A 20,729-nucleotide genomic window follows, 5' to 3' on the forward strand; every position below is an offset into this window, starting at 1 on the left:
CTGCCATAGTTTGCCAATAGATCCCCTAAATCTAACACATCGGTCCTTTCATCAATTATTTTACATTTAATCAACAAACTACAAATCAATTAATCAAGAAAATAGTCAATAATAAAAATATCTCCAGTTGGGTCCCGGTTGTGTTTGCTAATGATCATAATTAGTTATCAATGAGCTCTTTTTGACAGCAAAAACGTAAATAATCAGCATGACCTGCTGTATGTAATCCAAACTTAACTTCCAAACATGGGTCTATGTAGCGCTGTTGATGCAGGATGACATCACAGAAACTGTCCAATCACTGAGCTACCTGTCAGTCCATATGACTTACAGCTTGTTTGTAAAAAGTGAGTGCAAACACAAACTGGACCAAAACTACAGGTGTGAAAGTGTCTTTTAAGACTGTAAATTTAATACTTTTTGCTTTTGAACTTTTGGTTGAAGACATCACTTCGGGCTCTTGAGAAAATTTTCACTATTTTTTTGACATTTTAAGGATCAAGAAAAGAATAGATAGATAAATTGATAATAAAAATAATCGTTAGTTACAGCCCTAATTTAAAGTTCAGAGAGAGAGACGTAAGAGAGTGTCACAAGTATTTTGATCAAAGCTTTAAGCTCCTCACTGTCATCTCTCTACCTCCAGCTTTAAACAGTTCCCACTTCTGCGCTCAGACATAATCTTACATAACGGGATCCTGTGGCACAAGCTGTAGCTTTGAAACATGAAAAAATAACTGGGAACCATTGATGCTACACACATGATACAGTAGAAATAATACAATAAAACTTCACATTCCACTCAGAAATGATTACATAATAATCGAGTCTTTGAACTTTCTCATTTAGTAGATCTTTTGTAGATCCCTCTCTGGTCTGCGTGGTATCTTTGCTACGTTCAAGGCTATTGTCATATAAATGGTAAAACCCGATTAGTAATTCCTTCCTTCCCGTGTCCTTCATGCTAATGACAAGAAATCCACCAGAGCTGGAGAGGTAATGACAATAGGATTGGACAATTTCCAATGCTTACTCAGGCACATTCAAGCCAGGGATGAGTTCAAGGTCTAAGAGAAGGAAGGATGTCTGTTAATTGTGGCCAAACACCTTGTACCTTTTAAAAAGCCTTTCCTGTTCAAATAATGGAAGAAAGTAAATCCTGAAGGTATAATCCACATGGAAGATTACCAGAGGAAGGTTTTCTTTCTCATATGTCTGGTATTATTTGACAATGAATATACAACAACTGTTTAGAGGCAAGTAGTCCACAGAATCATATGAACAACTTGATAACCAATTAATCACATAAAACTGCCTTAAATTCCCTGCTTCCTGTCCTCCACTTTGACTGGTGTCAGGCTGTCATTCATTCAAAATCCCTCAGACTATCCTGTTTATATTCCAGACTGAGGGGGAACTTCATCCTAAAATGCTAAAGGTTCATTTTCATGATATCTGCAAACTTTTATCAGTGAGATAACAGCTGCAGTGTGGCCAAGTGCATGAAAATTAGACCAACTCTTCAATTCCTCTTCACTAGAACTGCTATAAAATGTGTGTGTGTGTGTGTGTGTGTGTGTGTGTGTGTGTGTTTGTGTGTGTGTGTTTGTGTGTGTGTGTGTGTGTGTGTGTGTGTGAGCACTAATACATGATGATGAATGAGTAGCTACTTAAAGAAAAGTTGGACTGAGAAAGATTTTGTTCAACGTGAATCTCAGCAAAATGTATTTAACAACTAATCAATCTCACTTTGCACTTGCACACACACATTTCAGTGGCAGATACACCAACACAGACACATAACTGCTTCTAAATGACTGCTGCAGTAATTCATCAAATATATATGAAAGACTGACAGACTGCTGCAGCATTAACTTATAATTAGAAACTCCAAAATTATTCATTTTCCAATTTCCTATAATTTTGTTTCCCTATAATCTCAAACCTAATGCAGAGCGTACTGTAAGAACATTTGAAAAATGGTGTATTAAAGACAGAGAGCAGCTTCTCCATCGGGTTTATGCCAACAGATAAACAGATAATTGTTTGCCCTTTGAAACAAAGTTCTTTATAGCTACTGACTTGTTGCAAACTAGTGATTTATGAAATCTGGTGGCACCATCAAAATTTAAAAAATGTCTGAGCTTGTCAGGACTTGAGTAATGTGTAATTTGGTCACTAGGAAACATCTGTAGTGCTGTCCAATCAAAAGCAATCAGCTGTGTAAACAGGAAGTCACAGTAGCATCACAACATGTAACACATCTGCCAAAATCCACATTTTAGGGGCCAAACATTGTACCATACTTAGCTAACAATCCTTTGTGAATCTAGGAATGACTTTGTTTAAGTCAAACCTGCATACATGAAGATAAATGTATGTTTCAGAGCTAGTATTAATGCATCTTAGAAAAGGGAGGGAAATACCCAATTAAGCTAGCCTGCAATACTATTTAGTTACTTAAGCTAACATTGTTGGGTTAACTTTGTAATTCAAGGTGTATTGTTGTGAAATGTGATTTCAAATATGCGTAGTTTACATCATTTGACAGGATTGCGATCAAGTGTCCAGTGATTGACAACATTATATATAGACTGTGTTAGCAAGCTAACATTAGCTTTGTCAGTTGGTTCAGTTAGCTGAGCAACAGTGACACCTGGCAGTTATGGGTGTGAATATTAAGTAACAAAACACTTGTTTAATGCGTTACGTGACGATTATTAGGACACAATTTCTGAAAAGAGATGTTTCTTTTGAGTTTTTTAAATGTTATTTTTTTATGAAGTGAGCACGACAAATGAAATTACAATCACCTCCATGTTGGGTAAGAGGAAGAAATCTAAGAGTGCACATCTGAAAACCTCAGCAAATAAAACCAAAACTACCTACATGGCTAGATAGCCCAAGAGATGAGTGAGAAAATATCTTATTTCAGTTCAGTTGAGTGAATCAATCTTTTAAAACTTTTTAAATTTATAACTTTGGTTATTACAGTCCTGAAGTTGCAAACAGGGACAGTTCTTGGAAACTTCATCTTAAACTGAAAACTTGTTTGAAGGCTCAAGGTTGCTCTGATCCTCTGATATTAAATACTTGCAAGTCGGCTGCCAAAAAGCATCAAAGCCATGAGGTATGGTATCACAAATCAAAGAAAAACAGTTACCAAACACAATTTCCTTGAAGACACCACTATGGAGGGTTTTCAGATGGGTCCCTGGCTGCAGATGCATCAGCAGGTGATGAAAATGATCAAAGTGCCAGAGCTCGGCTGGAAATCGATCTTTTCAAAAATGTTTGGCAGTGACAAAAACTGTATATAATTTGTTGCTAATACACTAAAACATGCCAAACCACACGTATCATCGAACTCTTTAACACACTTCTCAGTGTGTTAAATCATCATCAGGTCTCCCTTTGTCTCACTCTTCACAAATTACAGTCCTGTCCACCATCTAACCCTGCATGACCTGCTCGGCACAAAGTTTTTCAGTTCTCGGTGCACCCGACTCCCCCACCACCGCACCTCACCCTTCAGCACAGCCAGATGCTGCCAACTTCTGATGAACAGCTGCAGCCCAAGGTCACTCCCTCCCCGGACAAACAGAAGCTTGCAAACAGTCCCAAAGCGTAACTGAACAAATCTGCATAGAGTTTGAGTTGGATGATCTCTTTTAGCTATGAGGAGCACGAGAAACAGATATTTACCTTTTATCATCTTGCCTGCTGAGTGTTTTAAAAATACGCCCATGTCTCTGCTCTTCAATTTAAAATTTGCATTTGCAGTGACGGTTTACTGATTAAACAGCCTCAGCTACCATATATAACCTCACACTGAGGCCCTATATTGAGAACAGAGACGGACATAAAAGAATACAACACTGTTTTCTTTCTGAGAGCTCGATGAGATTTGAGTCGGTTTCAGGTCAAGCTTACAAAGGCAGCAGAGCACAAGATGAGACAGAGAGCGAGATACACAAGTTTAGTGTTCAAAGTGAATTTATCTTACACCAACAGCTCAAGAAAAATGTTTCCATCATTATCTCACTTTGTCAAAAGAGTCTAAATTTACTCTGGAAATGGAGCGATTCAGAGCCACAGCTGGAAGAAAAACAGCAAGTGATCTGATAGGTGGAGGCATGTGTCAGATTGTGGTAGATTTGTATGTGAAAGCAGGCCAAAGGACCAAAGGAGAATATTGTTTTTAGGAAAGTTCATGTGATGTGTTTACCCAGTGGTCATGAGCAGAAAGTCAGACTTCTGTACATCGGGACAGCACAGACCGTCTGCAAATAGAAATGAAGAAATTCTATGTCTTTAGGAAGAACTTTAAAGTACAGAAGAAAACTGGCCATTGCTGAATGATTAGTCCATTAATCAGTAAGTCTATCGTCAAGTAAAAAGGAAAAATGCCCAAAGTGAACGATTCACTGCTTTTCTCTGTTGTCTGTAAAACTAAATATCTTTGGGTTTTGGACTGTTGGTCAGACAGAACAAGTAATTTAAAGATGCCATCTTCGGGAATTACGATGATCTTTCACTGCTTTCTGACATTTTAGGGACAGATTAATCAATACTGAACACAACTTTCAGTTCCAGCCATTATTCTGAGAACCGCACTATACAGTCCACCTTGTTTTTTGGATGGAAATGTTGGTCAGAGAGTCTGCAGCTGTGGTCCAGACTGAACCATCTTAAATACTGCAAGCTGGTGCAGACATCTGTGGTCCCCATGAAGCCCAATGACTGATCACTCCACTTTTCTTCCATATGAAGATCACATGTGTGGTTTTTCACAACATGTCTCAACAACAATTGGATGGATGACCATGAAATCTGGTTCAGACATTCATGCCCCCTCAGGATATGATTGGCATCACTTTGGTGACTAAGGACATTCCCATTCGCCTCAGTTGTACATTATGATTACAGCTAATTAGCTGATGTTAGCATGCTAACACACTAAGAATGTGCACAACATCAGTATGTTAATATTTTCACTGTGAGCATGTTAGCATCCTGATATTTAGCTCAAAGCACAGATGTGCCTATATAAGCACAGCCTGACGGCGCCACGAGCAGGACTGCAGACTCAAATACTTTGCAAACTACCGGAAAAAAAGGTGTTTTTCTTTTAAAGATAAAGAGGTTGGTGTCCATCTCACAAAGCAAGCTTACCGAATCATCTGGTGAGGTGCTGATTTAGCGTCAAACCAATTGACCGATCAAATCTGGAACATCAACTATAATAAAAAGGCATGTGATGGCTTTCACGTGTGTTTATTTAATTATACAGCTCTTATACAACTGAATTTCTGCTCTATGGGACGGTGTGCTCAAAGTGTCAGGGACAGAGATGATTCTTTCCTTACAGGTATATATTGAACACAAGTAGTGTATAGCAGAAAAAGCCACATCATTTCAGGTCAGGAAAATTTTAACTTTCAAAGAAATGATGAAAACTGTTGGATTGGCAGGTGGGATGATTGATCAGCCTGTTGTGCCAGAGAAGTGTGTTATGGGTGTTATGGAGATGAGTTCCAGCTGCACACACAGCTGTTTACATGCAACACATCAATCAAGCTATGTAGCTACTAAACACATGAACTCTGAGGTTTTTTTCTTTTAATTAGAATACAACAGCAGCTTCCGTGTTTCTTTTCATTATTAGTTTTATTTGTGCACCTTCACGCAGCTGCAGGGATCCACACACTACAGCAGAGAGGCCTCCCTTCACCTTCATCGCTGTGGCCTGACAGCTACTGTGACTAAGTCAAACCACCTCAACCCGAATGGTCTTCAAGCTTCTTGACAGTAATGAGAATATCAGATGGAGGAAGCCAGGTCCTGCGAAGCTGCTTTTGATTTAGATAAGACATCCATCCACCTGTCACAAGGTGCAGATATATGACTGGGAATGGTGGAGGTAATGTGGATGTCAGAACACGTACTCTGTCACATACACAGAGCTCGTACAGGCATTTGAACTTAGGAGGCTCTTCTCCACCTGTTTGAAGTTGTCAGTTCTCTGGTGTGATTGAACTTCTTCACCTTTTCCAAGATAAAAACTCTGGGAACAAGATCATGGGAAAACTAGTTGGGTTCCTCTAAAGCTGAAACATCAAAGCCAGTTCTGCTTTCTGGCTGGAGCTCCAGTGTGTGTGTGTGTGTGTGTGTGTGTCTGTGTGTGTGTGTGTGTGTGTGTGTGTGTGTCTGTGTGTGTTTGGGTTTAGGTGTAACAAGGAGAAGTGGAACCTCTCTGTCTCTGTAAACCATAACAGAACTGAAGAAGATGTATCAGTATGACCACATGACAAAAAAACAGGATTAAATATTATATTTTTATACTCACAACTGCACCAATCTGTCAGGAGATGAAGCACTGCACTGTAAGCTTCAAATAATATCCTTCAAATTGCTTTTTTTCAAGTTTAAACAGAGAAGAAAGTAAACAAACAAGACTTCTCTCACTTTCACGTAGCATCACTAAAGCCAACACACAAGGCACTGGGTGAGTTACTTTCCACATAGCTTCAATATTAAAGCATCTCTGAATGCAAATAAGGTTTTTCCTTTTAACTTCCTTTGTACAGTAAAAATATTATTAGGTTTCTCAAAAATTCTTACACATATTTACTGTAAATAACATGTTTTAACATGGCGTTTTTAAACAATTTTAAATGACAAAACTACATGAAATTTATTATTAAATGACTTTAAATCAAAACAAGAGACAACAGGCCCTCCTCAGTCCTTTGAATGCACCATCGTCATAGTACACGATTCTGCCACTAGAAGGCTCTCTCTCTGCATTACATCTGTATTGACAACAGCTTCGCCTGACACATCTCTGCAACACAGTAACCATCTCCAGCTGTTTGTATGAATAAATGTCTGGGTTTATCTTGCCAACCGGCGCCATTCAACAGTGATGTAACATATTGCTATTTAATGAAGGCTTTGACATTTCCTGTTCTACATGCCAACAGCGTGAGGGTTTCCCACTTTGCCAGGAAACTTCCTCTGCTGCACAGGAAGTGCTGCATTTTAAAAATTTCAGAGGAAACGACGGTGGTTTGTTTGGGATAAACATAAGAAAGTCCACCAGAGTCCATATAAAACGCAGCACTGAATGTCTCCATGTTTTTAAGAAAAGCTACTGCCTCATTTAAAAGCCTCTGACCGAACATGCTTTCACTCAGTCTTACTAAAAATAAGACATGCGTGCATTTTATTCATCCGACTAAATAGAAAAACTCTACTTGTATTTCAATTGAGCTTTTAGAGCATAACGGTGCACTGTGGGCTGCAACGACTATTTACTTTTAATATCAATTAATCTAATGATTATTTTCTCAAGTCACCAATTTTGAGATGTGAAAAATAGCCGTGACACCTTCCTAAAGTCCGAGACGATGATGAAGTCCTACACCACAGGCTAATAAACTTATATATCAAGCTTTGGCAGATTTTGAATGACGGACCTATCTGACACTGTAGGCTGTGTGCTTTCTAAACCAAACAAGAGTCTGGACTTTGTTTACTGAAGCAGATAGCTGAGTTCTTTGACGATATTCCAGAACAAAGTACTTCACATGAAAATGTTTCTTCATCCTCCTCCTCCTCCTCACTGTGTTGTTGTCTCAATAAAGCGAGCTGTGACCTATTAGGAGACCTACCCGTGCCACAACTGTCACTACCTGCAAAACCAAGCAAAACAAAGGAGGGTCTGTGCTGAGCGAGTTAAACTCTCACAACAACCATGTAACTGATTAAATATCAACAAACCAATAGGAAGCCTTCACAACAGTGGAAGTACAACAGGGGTAAAGCCAAACCTGGAGTTACTCGTAAACCCATTTTATCGTTTCTGCACCGTTTGCTTTAAAAACTGCTAAGTGGCCTTCCAAAGTCGAGTCGCAGGATAACATCTTGACATGTTTTACTAGTGCATACAGTCAGAGGCCTGCTTTCAGCTTGAACAGCAGTGTGAACATTAGTGTCAGGACATCAGATGATGGTACATAAAGCGTTTCATACACTGGTAAAACGAGCAGAGCCGGGTCAGCCTCTCAAGAGCTTACGAGCAACCTGAATCTCTGGAGATTTGACGGACTAGGAGGAGGGGAGGGATAGAGAGATCAGCAGCATGAGAAATCCTCTAAGGATCATCTGCAAACCTTTCACCTCGGCTAAACAACGCACCAAGGTTTATATAATAAGAGCAATGTTTCAAGTGTAGCAGCACTTTACTTTACAAACAATCAAATGAACACAGGCTAGTCCTTTATAGGTATATTTTCAATTCTAAAGAGCTGCTTCAGTTTGTGAAATCCAGCTTGATGACAGAGGACCTTTGAGAAAATTAGAACGTTTCTCACACTATATGCTATTTGCATCTTAAGGAAGGTGTAATTACTGTGCCTACAAACCACAACAAAACCAAAGAAACAGACTAAAAGTAGGACTATGATTCATGTGTATGAAACCGAGCCCGTAATGGTACGTAATCCCTTCCAGATGTGTGAATCGAGGAGGAGCGCAGCTTAAATGTCAATTTATCTCCAATATACGAGACTATCTTGTCGTGAACGTGGGTGTGCACGTGTGTGTGTGTGTGTGTGTGTGTGTGTGTTTGACTTAGTGAGAGCATGTGTGAGTGTGAAGGTCACTGCATGTGCATGTAAGAGCAGCAGAGAGAGGCCGAGTAAGATAGACCGAGAGGGAATTCAATGGCGAGCTCCTGCAGCTGTATCCCAGTATATTTTTCTTTCTGGATCACCTGATTCAGACCATTATATTCTCGCAGGCAGGGTGGAGACGTCAGCCTCACCTGTAGAAGGAGAAACAGAAAGACCTCTGCTACAGTATTGCATCATGGACTGTATAAAACATGGATGCAGTCTCTGTGACAGCACCAGCTTGTTTCTGGCGGCTCGCGGTCACTCACAGCAGCCATGCCCATAATTATGCATAACTTTAAGTCTTAACATAGTGAGTTATATAAACAATTACCTCCTGTACAGTCGTCATTAACAGGGAAATTTGCTGTAGAGACCAAAACCATTTGTTATACTAGTCTCTAAACATGTTTATGGCTGCTGTAAAGTTGCAAATTTTAATATGGGGGTCTATGGGGATTGGCTCACTTCTGAATCCAGTGTCAAATGGGACTGCAGCTTTTGGCACTTGCCCTCTGGCTTCATTTTTCAGCTCCACAGGTTGCCACTTGTATTGCACATGTCTTAAAAAGTAACCTTGCAAACCACAAGTAACCAGCTGTGAGTTTACAGATTCCTGTCTTGACTAACTCAATATGCCATTTCAGCCATGTTAGCAGCATGGCTACAAGGGTGGAAATATCGTTTGGTGGTCCACCACTTTGGTCCACACTGAATATCCCCACAATGGATCACCATGAAACCACCAACCACATTCAAAGGACAATATGACGTTGTTCCAAACAGCCACAGTCAAAGGCACTATGAAAAGACGCCTGTCACAGAGCAGGACCAGATTCTACATATTTAAAAAAAAGTGATGTCACTGAACATTTTCAGTTGGTCCTGGAAGACATTCACTTGGTAGTTCAAATGAAAAATGGCAGAAATCACAGAAGTGTAGTCAAGCATCTAAAGTACACTGACACTATCAGTCATGCTGATATTAGCCTGGTTAGCCAATGTGGCTATAGCTCCCAGATAACAGGCCATTTATAAAAAGCATCACTTTCTATTCCAAATGGGCTTTTCCCACAGAAGTCATGGCTGATACCAGATGTTTATATCAGCAAAAATATATAAAAGCCTTTTTTTGCCAGTTTTTAAACGGCCTATAAATACAAATTAACCGCTCTGATGGCTGCAGACTGTGGTCTTGTTTAACAATCCATGCGTTAGCAGTACACCCTGTACAGGCCTGCTCCTCTGCTGCTCAGAAAATGTTCTTATTTCCACACACTGATCACGCTTCCTATCTCTTTCTCATTAATTAGACCCACATCTGTCATTTAGGATTTTAGCGAGTCATGCATTTACTTTTTATTTTCCTGCCAAAACAATGGAGGGGGGACATGATAAGAGACAACACACAGGAGGTAAATGATCCTGTACTGCAAACGCATGTAGGTTTTATTTATTACTGATAACTTGTTCTTGCTCATTCATATGCGATACTGTCTTGTTTCATTTTGCTGGCCGTGTCACCTGGTGTTGTTTAATATAATAAAATATTTAGTGAAGTGCAGATTAGGTAGACTTTCCTTGGAACATCAATAACAGAAGTTTCTGCTTGTATCAACATCAATCAGTCACAGCTAATCATGCACAACAAAGCAATAAAAAGCCACATACAGATGAGACTGTCTGAGCGGGTCTCATTGCACCCACGCTTGTTGTGCAGAATTCACTCATTCATTGTGCAAATCAAACATTTGTGCGTAATCTTGTTTTTCAGAGGTCATAGTTGCTCTGAAGATCATTCAGCATGTGGCTCCTACAGCATCTCGTTTTCACACACACACAACCATGATTAATCGCAGGGAAACCTGTCAATCAGTTTGAAAAAAACAGGAACTACCACAGGGGAATATGGCAACTACGATCTGGGTAGAGTTTATAAGAAGCTGCATGCATTACTTCCATATTGCAGATGTGGCCTTCAGGGGATTGACCTGAGGTCTGGGAGGCTGCACATCCTCCCCTAACGAGACGCTCGAGCCTCACACAGAACTAAACTGATGGTACATTCAGGCGGCCCTTGTTAAAGTCATAAAGTTTACAGCTAGGAGGTTTGTAAACGCTGGTTGTAAACTGCACCTTCCATGGTGTCTGAGTTGAAGGTACGAGCTGTGTTGAGTGTATGTAATGACAGAAATGTACAAGCTAAATGATGATTGCTTGCATTATATTTCACAGTATATGCAGACGATAATAATGGCCTATGTTCACACATGCTCAGGCTGCTGACGAGAACACTGAGTTCAGTCCTGCTCTTCATCGTTTATATTTGCAGTGAGTGTGACGAATTGAACTGAAACACATCTGTAAACAACTTTAACTATGTGAGCATACAATTTCACCTACATTTCAGCAACAACAAAATGCCTAACACAGAAAAAAAGAGAGGGCGTGATTCTGCTTTCCAGACTCAAGCAAAACCTTTGTCATTTCAAATATTAGTCAATCACAAATGTCTCTACGTATAGGAACACGCCGCCTATTTGCGGCTTTCAGCATCATGTCTCTGTTTAGGACTCTGAGGTGAAACATGATGCACATGAACTCCATGATAGACAACGTCCCAGAAAGCCTGAGGGCTCTGCTTGCTTGTTACTGATAATGTAAATGGCATGCTGTGGAGGAGGACGGCATCTATTCATGAACTAACTGTCCAGACACAGATTCACTCTCAATATCAGCTCCAGCATTCCTTTACAGCTGAGGTCGTTACAAAAAGGTTGTCTCTTCATTACTGAATGAGTGCCAATGAGAAACACACAATATGATCACACTGTGATGCCACCTGAAACAAAGAATGAATTATTCCCAAAATAAAACAACATCTCTGTTTGTGTGTGTGAGTATGTGGACGTGTATTACTCATGTTGTGGGGACATAAATCTGTTTACACAGTCACATTGTGGGGACTCGCCTTCCTTATGGGGACAAAACACAAACCCCCGCAAGATAAATCATTCAAGTTTAGGGTAAAGACTTGGTTCAAGGTTAGGGTTTGTCATGTAGTGGTTATGGTTCGGCTAAGTCTCCAGGAACTGAACGTAAGTCTATATAATGTCCCCAAAAGTGATCGAAACATAACTCTCTGTGTGTGTTGGGCACATGTGTGTGTGTGTAGGGTCAGATGTCTTCACCAATGAAATAATGCACATCTTCCATTACACACACACACACACACACACACACACACACACGCACACACACACGCTCTAAACTATAAGTGAGCTTAAATGATGTTACACATTTATCAACTCAATTATCAAGTCAAATAAATTCATTTTTTTTTCACATAACTATGAGAGAAATAATGGAAACCTGCGACTAACACACCTCCACATAACATCACACTAGTGCGACAGCTCAAGTGTGCGTCCAGGCCTTAAATGCTGTTAGGCTGTGCTGTGCTATCATCCATATACTTTCAGTATAATTATACTGTCATTTTGATGATCACATCATGTTATCATGCATATTTCTTTATACCTTTTCTTTGTCTTGGAGAGCCCACACTGATGTTGAATACTCTTTTTTGTCCGTGTCAGCATCTTTGTCTGACTGACAGACTGTTGTGTTACACCTTGAGAGACAAAGTAAACAAACTTGCACAGAAGCCTACACGTCATGGACAGACAGAGTTGTTCACCAGCATCTCACTGGACCGCAGTGACATTTGCAGATATGTTTACATGCAGTTTAATGCGCTGCAGCAGCGCAGCTAATTGGCATTCTAACCTGTAAACTCTCGTTAGCAGTGGATGTTTGACAAGCTAAAGTGCAGGACAAGATGTGCTGATGTTCCTACGTTAGATTAGAAGGAGACTTTAGCAGGAGCGCTAATGTGGCCTGTTGTTCAAACTCAGTGGCTCTTGTGTTGCTGCCGTCTGGCTCAGTGTGACCGTCTGCACTGCCTGTGAAATAACGTTAACGGCTTTATGCAAGATTACAAATCTCAGTTTTTGGTATTTGAAAGCTTTCTGTCCTGCATGAGGACACATAAGGTTTGATGACCAGCCCAAGTCGAGTATAATGAAAGGGGACAAAAAACATAATGTAACACAACACTCAGTGACATGGTTACAGTTAACTGAATGGAATTTAAAGCAACGGATACCTCTGCTGGAGTATTATATCCATAGTGCCGGTGGCTGTTTCTTGTTTCTTGTCTGCATTTCATTCCAACCTCATTGTTACAACACCTGAGGCAAAGTCTCTGAATTAAACAGCCGTTTGTTCAAGCTTAAATGACACAAGCTGCTTGAGTGTGGAGCCGCTGCTCCGTTGCTGGTATGCTGCCATTGTTAGCGATGTCAGCGAGTCACTTCATCAAGACCAAAAGAAAAATTCCAGTGTATAAACCTTGTAAAACAAATGCAAGATATGCAAACAAGACTGTTTCAACAGTTCCTTTGAAGGCACCCGCGCCAGAGTTTCTCTAACTCTCTGTTTGTCTGTGTCACTGTTTGTGCCTAAAAAGGTTGAACATATGAAAAGATATGAACATACAAAGCATCTGAGATCCCCCACTGCTGCCTAAGACAGAGCTCATAAAGGGACAGTGGATGTGGAAGGAAAAGGGAAAAGCAGAGGGTACAGAGACAAGGAGGAGAGATAGCTGCAGGATTCATGTCACAAGACATTGACAAGCCTTTCAGCGATGTGCTTATGCAGTCGGCTGCACTTAATCAAGACTGACAAATCTTCATACTTAAGAAAATGTAAGGGACTTGCATTCTGGGACAAGCACATCACAGAAGAGATCTGTGTCTACAAAGCCCTCACATCCTCTGGATGTGTGTAAGCCTTCTTAACCATGCACAAAGACCACAGACACAATTTCAGTGACACAACTTAGAGCAGTCTTTACATAACGGAGTCACGTTTAGGAAGGACAAAAAACAGAGTGCACAGACTTCACTTCTGCTAATTAATCACTAATATATCTAGAACTTTGATGTTTGTTTTAACTTGTGTCCTGCTTAAAATCGTAAAAACCAAAAATAATAAGTTTCAGATAGTGCCCCCTACAGTAATATTCTCCAGGAGGCAGGACTCTGGGGCTCAAACTGACAATGTTGACATTTAATTTAACTGATGTGTCAGTTTATGATATCATCTCACTTAAGCAGCTGAGATGTGATGTTGTCAGCCATTGTTTTGTCCCATCTTGTCCCAGTTAGTGGATCCGTCCGCATGGTACTCCACTCGTCACTTTCAGTTATCGCAGTTGCCACATCTGGACTCATGAAAGAGAAACAGCTAATGCTAGTTAGCCCCCCTTCCTTTGTATAATGTGGGACAAACACAACAATAAGCCACCTTACATCTATGCATTTCAAATTTTTGCACAAAACAGAAACTGATCTTAAAGGATAAATGATGATGTACATGAAACGTGTGTTTTAAACATCACTCAAAGAAATGGAAACTAGTGGCAAAGCAGCAGATCTGTGTGGCGAATTCAAATTTCAGTTTGACTTTGAAGAGCAGAGTAAAACACATCTTTAATTGATCTTTCCATGTCTACAGTTCTGTGATTCAGCAGGTTTGGATGATTGAACAGATGGGCTCTCTAATCACTGTGCCACCCTGTCAGTAAGGAGTGAGCAGTGCGACTGGAGGAAACAAGAGATGACCAGAGAGGAGGACTGAAACAGGATGAAAATGGAGATTTTTTTTGTCTAAAAGTCTTGGTGTTTCATTGGGATGTACCAGTGAACTCCTGGTCCTACTTCTCAGGAATGCCTGGCATCCAGCAGGCTGCCCTGATTCCTGGCTGGGTTCAAGTGAAGGCGAGATCTAAAGCAGCTAAGGGTCATTTGTCCCTGAGATCAGACAGACACCCGGCCAAACCCACCAACAATCAGACCACCATAAAGCACCAGACCTGTTCAGTGCTCGAGGGGTTTGTGGTTCACTTGAACAGGTAAAAAACAGAGGAGCTAAAACTCACTGTCGTTAACACCTGTTTCTTGGTGATGTTTTATCAGAGTACCTCTGTGTATCATTCTAATAACGTTGTGTGACCTGATGCACAATCTTTGCATCTTTACCGGTACGCAGATGGTATCAGCTGCTCACTAAAAGTTTCATCCTGCTTTGTCCACAACCCAAAGACATTCAGTTTACTGTCATAGAGGACTAAAGAAACCGGAAAATAATTCACATTTGAGAAGAATTTGACTATTTTTATTTGAAAAATGACTCAAAACAATTAATCAATGATCAAAATAGCTGCTGATTAATTTAACAGTAGACAACTAATCCGTTAATCAACTAATCGCTGCAGCTTTTAAGACAACGACCAATGATTCAACTGATGAGGACACAAGAGTTACACTGGTGGGTCAGAGTCTAAATACGCCTGAAAGTACTACCTCTTTGTACTTCAACCAAAATGATTCCAAGTCCAATTCAGATTGAATACGACTTGCACTTTGAAAGGATACCGTCACTTCCAGTAGAGTTCCACACACCACTGCTCTGCACCTGATTAGTAAAACAGCCCAAAATATCTCTTTTTTAGAAGTTGACTTAGCTGTGAATAACAAGCATCTCGCTTTCAGTAACTTTACGTCTCTGTCAGTAATATGTTGTCTGACATATCGGATTCTCGGAAGAAACAGATTTATGGGCTAAATTCTTCTACAGTCCCCTGAGAATTAGAAGAAGAAGCGACCACAAAACAGCTGAGACAGACCACAAAAATATGTCAGCAGCACGCAGACATTAAAAAGCTAAGCTAACGTGACATTAAGTGCTTTGGACGTGGATGTAACTTTCAGTCCGCTATCCTTTGTGTTGTGTGTTGTTTTTGTTGATTAAACAAAAACCAAATGAATAAAAAATGGACTAAAACATTTTCATCAAAAGGCTAAGATTAAAATAAAATCTAAATCAGGTGCCACAATTATTTGTTCCAGAGTATTATTCTACAGTTGTTGTGTAAATAACAACCTCTCTCTCATCTCCTTTACTCCTCTCCAGTTTGAAGTGTTATTTACAGAGCTTAATAAAAAAAAAAAAAACCCAGACACAAAACCACCAGAGTTTAATATCCCACCTTCTCCACAGGAATGTGCAGACTTCACTAAGGCGGTTTTCTTTCTGCATTCCTCAGCGGTAGCGACACACCTGTGGGGCTGTAGCATACCACGGCAACGACCTGCCTACCTGCACACACCGATAGAGTTTCCACCTCCAGTACTGAGGTGATGTGGCCTCCTGTAATATGACCCACAGCTCTTTGGAGAGGAAAGGAGAGGGAGATCCGATCTGTGCCTACACACAGGCTGTCACCTGGTCTGGAATGGCTTGGACCGCCTTCCCCAGCCGGTTCTGCACAGGAGCCCAACAGAGGCACAATGGAGGTCTTGTGAGCTACTCAGATAGATGAAGAATATCCCTCTCTTATAATTGCAAACAAGGAGAATCTGCTGACTTGTGCAAGAAACTACGAACAAAAGCCACAAAGACGACTCAGGATATCCTTCATGTATACAGTGAGGGCGCTGCGCGAGTGTTCACAAGCACAGTGTTTCCATTGGAGTTCAGAATAATTAGAAAACTGATTATAGACATGAAAACTCTCCCATGGTGCGAGCCCGGTCCGATCATATGTCGAGCAAACGGCTGTTCTGCAAGCGCAGAGCAGAGTCAGTGCTGAGCTCTCGTCCCAGGGGTCGAGACTTCAGCTCCAGAGGTCAAGCGTCCACTGTGCAGCCACTAATGGACATACAAGAGAAAAGCAACGATGCTACACTGAAACTGAACTGCTGTTATATAACACAGTTAATGATTTCCCCAGAGAGGAGGCACAGCAAGCTTTGTCAAATATTGTGCAAGTATGTGTGAGCCAGGGAGTGAACGTGAGTGTGTGGAAAGAGACGCATGAGGTGAAACATACAGATGCTGATGGAAATTTGAAGAAATTTCTGCATCCGCTCAGGCATCGCACAATATCCAGATCTGGCCAGGATGAAGACAACAAAAACACCACACACACACACACACACACACGCACACACACACACACACACACACACAACATGCTGGAGACTCTGAGACAAAAAAAGGCAAAGTTTGAGTCAGTGGCTGCATCCTTCTCCCTCGAGCTGTCTCTCAGACAGATGCGGAAGCAGCAGACCGTGGGCAATGGGTCAAGCTCATCTGACACACAGGGAGCACTTCTAGAAATAACCCCAGCTGCCCATGAGTGGTGTCCTGCTCTCACACACAAAGCATCCCTGAGTTAACCTAAACAAACGTTACTTTTACAGAAACAGGCTGAGCCGGAATGATCAGGTGATTAATCAACTTAGAGCTGCAGCGATTAGCCGATTAGTTGTCAACTATTTAATTAATCTGCAACTGTTTTGATCATCAGTGAATCGGTTTGACTTTTTAAGAACAAAAAGTCAAAATTCTCTGATTCCAGCTTATTAAATGTGGATATTTTCTGGTAGCGTCATTCTTCTATGGGAGTAAACTGAATGTCTTTTGGCTGTGGGCAAAACAAGACATTTGAGGACACCATGTTGGTCTTTAAGAAACACTTGATTGACATTTTATCGACCAAACAATCACTAAATTGAGGAAATAATCAGCAGATTAATCAACAATGAAAATCAGGATGAGATGCAACCAAACATTAATTAGTCGCAACTACTTTGATAGTTGTTTTAGTCATTTTTCAAGCAAAAACAGTCACTGTTCCACATTTTCAGATTCCAGCTGCTTCTCTTTGTCATATATTGTAGTAAAGTGAATATCTTTGAGTTTTGGACCGCTGGTTGGACAAAACAAGACATCTGAAGACACCACATTGGACTTTGTGAAGTTGTCAATAAAAATTTTACACTTTTGACGTTTCACAGACCAGCTACTCATTGATAATGATTATTAGTTGCAGCCTTCTGACAGAAGTACTGTAGTGCTAAATGCTGAACTGTTGATTGGATCTATCTGAACAGAAAATCACAAATAAGCCACATAAAGTCAGGTGCTCATAGACAGAGAGAGTTAGGTATCAAAAGTTTGGACCTTCTCATGTCAGAGCAGTGAACTGGCAGCAGACTGTGCGCTGCTGGGTGTAGATGAAGCTCTGGAGCTGCTGTCACTGTAAGTGGCCTAATCTGTGACCCCGCAGGTCTGACCCACAGAGGGTTTAGCGATGTTAGACAAATGAGGGCAGGAGGACTGTCAGGGCAGCTTCCCGTCAAAGCCTGAGAAAACTCCAGGCTGCTGTGGAGAGAAGATGAGCAGCAGCATGCAGCACCGCTCGTCCGCCCGACTTCACAAGCATCACCATTTTGTTGTGTGCTTCTAATGCTGCCCCACATGGCAATTATAAAACAACTTCCCCTAGGATTTCTCCCCTTATTGTGCGTGAGTGTTAATCTCCCACACACACATCCGTCTGTCACACACACACACACACACACACACACACACACACACACACACACACACACACACTGTAGCCTGATAATGACTTCTTACAGTTTCCTCTTACCTTGACGCACAGTTTTCAACCTGACGGGACCTTTGCAGCAGTCAATCAGATTTAAAATGTCATAGAGGGGTAATCCAGACACAGACAGCCCCTCCACATCCAGGAGCAGCTCCCCCTCGCAGAGTTTACCGTCCTGGTAAAGCACAGCATCCTCTCGAACTTGTCCGATGTATGGGAACTCTCCATTCTCCGCTCCGCCACGCAGCTCCACGTTCAGCTCCCCGTGCGCGTCGCGGATAACCGCGCACTCATTCACCTTGGTGATCCAGTGGTTCTTCTTCTGGATGACTTTTGACATGATGAATCAGGTCCGAACCCGTTAGTCCCGAGGAATGGTGTAAAATCAGCCGATGCATAGAGATAGTCCCAACAGACGGAAAACTTCAGGGTGTTCGGGTGCTACTCCAAGTTGGAACATTTTCACCCTTCTCCTGAGCCAAGGCATGCTGCTCCCAGTGTAAACACCCCGATGGATCAAAATCCGGATTGTTGTTGTTGCTTCTGTTGTTGTTTCCGCATCTTTGACAGCACACGCTCTGATTCCTCGCTGTGGGGTCTAATCCGCTCTCTGATTGTCCGCTTTGCATTCAAATACTCTTCTGCTCATTAATCTGCTTGTTCTGCCTCCAGCTCTGGCGAGTATTTTCCCTTTTGTCAAACTTTCCAGAGGAGAAACACACTGTTTCCTTCACCTATCCCGTAAGCAGGCTGGGCTGTTCATACAACCGGCGGCGCCTTTAAGCAGGTACCACGATAAATTCATCCTATTTGCTGCTGCACTGTGGATGAGAAATAGTAGAACTGGAGCGCATGCGTCCAGCTGCTTCTCCACGAGGGAAAATCCGAGCCGACCCCACACCTACCGGGTCCTAAAGCCCCTCCCAGCCGGCCGGCCCGCACGCGTTTCCAAACGGATTACAGCGATCTGCGCGTCTAATCCCCCAGGAGCTCCAGCCGTTAGTCATTATTCATAAATAATAGAACCGCACCACAGAACCACAGAGACCCGCTCCCCTGTGAGCACAACAGAGCTGCAGGTTCATGAGGGTTGTTGGTTCAAACTCCAAACCAGCAGTGATGTAACAGAGCCATAAACTCAGGAGTGAACTTTATGAAGAGACACTTGTTTCTGTTATTTTTTTTACTGACATATAAATTCAGGGCATATGTTTCAGAACGGAATTTCTGCTGTGTTTATGTTCATTTTCTCAACAGCATTTTAGTATTTCGCACATATACATACCAAAGAGCACAATTAAAGTACGGTTTTAGCAGAATTTGCATTAGTTGTAGTTGTCATTATAGGCAGACACAAATTTAGTGATTTGTAGGCTGAAGGTTTCAGCTTTACTGCTGATGATATTCATCCAGAAGTACAAACAGCACAATGTACTTACATTTATTTCAAGTCTGTTTAAGGTAATTTCATCTCTAGTAACACATCACATCATATTTGCTGATTATGTGTAAATTTGTATCTGAACAACCTGTAGGCTACATAAAATATAAATATTCAAGTAAAGTACAAATACACCCAAACTATGATTGAATGCAGTACTTGAGTATATGTAGGTTACTTTGATACAAAACAAATAACCAACCATAAAACATGACAGATTAATAGAGATAAAACTACCCAGCACATATATGAATGTACTGTTAGGGGCCCAGGCAGTTGCCTGTAATGCGTCTATTTTGAGTTAATTTAAGAGGTAGAAGACTGTTTGGTCTTTCCAGAGGATGTTGTTTGGTCACCTTTCCACAAGTGAATTTTGAAGCATACATCTGAAGTAGAAACTTCAGAAATAACTTTTTAAACAGTTTAAACTTCCATCGTGTTCCTGTAAACCTCTTCCTGCTGAAGCACAGAATGACTGATCAACGTGAAGAAGTCACCCAACGTGACTCAGAGTTGCACCCTTTTGACTTATAAACCTCACCTTCACAAAGGCTTAGAGAGACACAAAACTGTCTCGCAAATTTATTGTCTGCTCGTATATTTGCACAAGGGATGTATTCAAACAGTTTGTTGTTTTGACAAGCTCAGACATAATTTCGTGGTAATTATTTTTGGATTTAGGCATGAAATTGCCATTGCGTAATTGTGAGTATCGTCTGTAGTGCTTGAAAAGTTGACATTTTTTAGGTGAAATAAGGTTTCCTTCAACAGCCCTAAAAAGAAGCTAAGCATGGAACATTTGTCGGTGTCTGACAGGAACATTATCTACACTAATGCAAATATCTGGGGCTTCTGCAGATTGGATATAGCATGGAGGGATCAGGTGAGAAACACATGTCTCTGCAGGGGAAAGAAAGGCTCGCTGTGTTTCCTGCCTGTTCAGATAAAGTAACTGGCACTCTACCACGGTCTGTGAGGGCAGTGGCCTGGATAGCAGTGCATGAAAGGCAGCTTTCCATCCCATTTCATCTCAATGTTAAGTGCTGGTAGTGTTCACGGTGACTCAACTGTGTTACTTTTACCT

The 20,729-nt window shown here is 41.2% G+C and overlaps 1 protein-coding gene across 10 annotated transcripts in view; it reads right to left on the reverse strand.

The window, feature by feature from the left end:
- Window positions 1–18,581, reverse strand: part of LOC143326627 (membrane-associated guanylate kinase, WW and PDZ domain-containing protein 1-like) — a 94,482-nt gene extending 75,901 nt beyond the window's left edge. For all 10 annotated transcript variants that reach the window (XM_076740360.1, XM_076740359.1, XM_076740356.1 and 7 more), the window contains exon 1: window positions 18,247–18,581. In XM_076740360.1, coding sequence (XP_076596475.1) covers window positions 18,247–18,544 — 298 coding nt within the window. In that variant the 5' untranslated portion in view covers window positions 18,545–18,581. The remainder of the gene's footprint in view (window positions 1–18,246) is intronic.
- Between the last annotated feature and the right edge of the window lie 2,148 nt (window positions 18,582–20,729).

This window comes from Chaetodon auriga, chromosome 10 (assembly GCF_051107435.1).
Source record: "Chaetodon auriga isolate fChaAug3 chromosome 10, fChaAug3.hap1, whole genome shotgun sequence".
Classification (NCBI taxonomy): Eukaryota; Metazoa; Chordata; class Actinopteri; order Chaetodontiformes; family Chaetodontidae; genus Chaetodon; species Chaetodon auriga.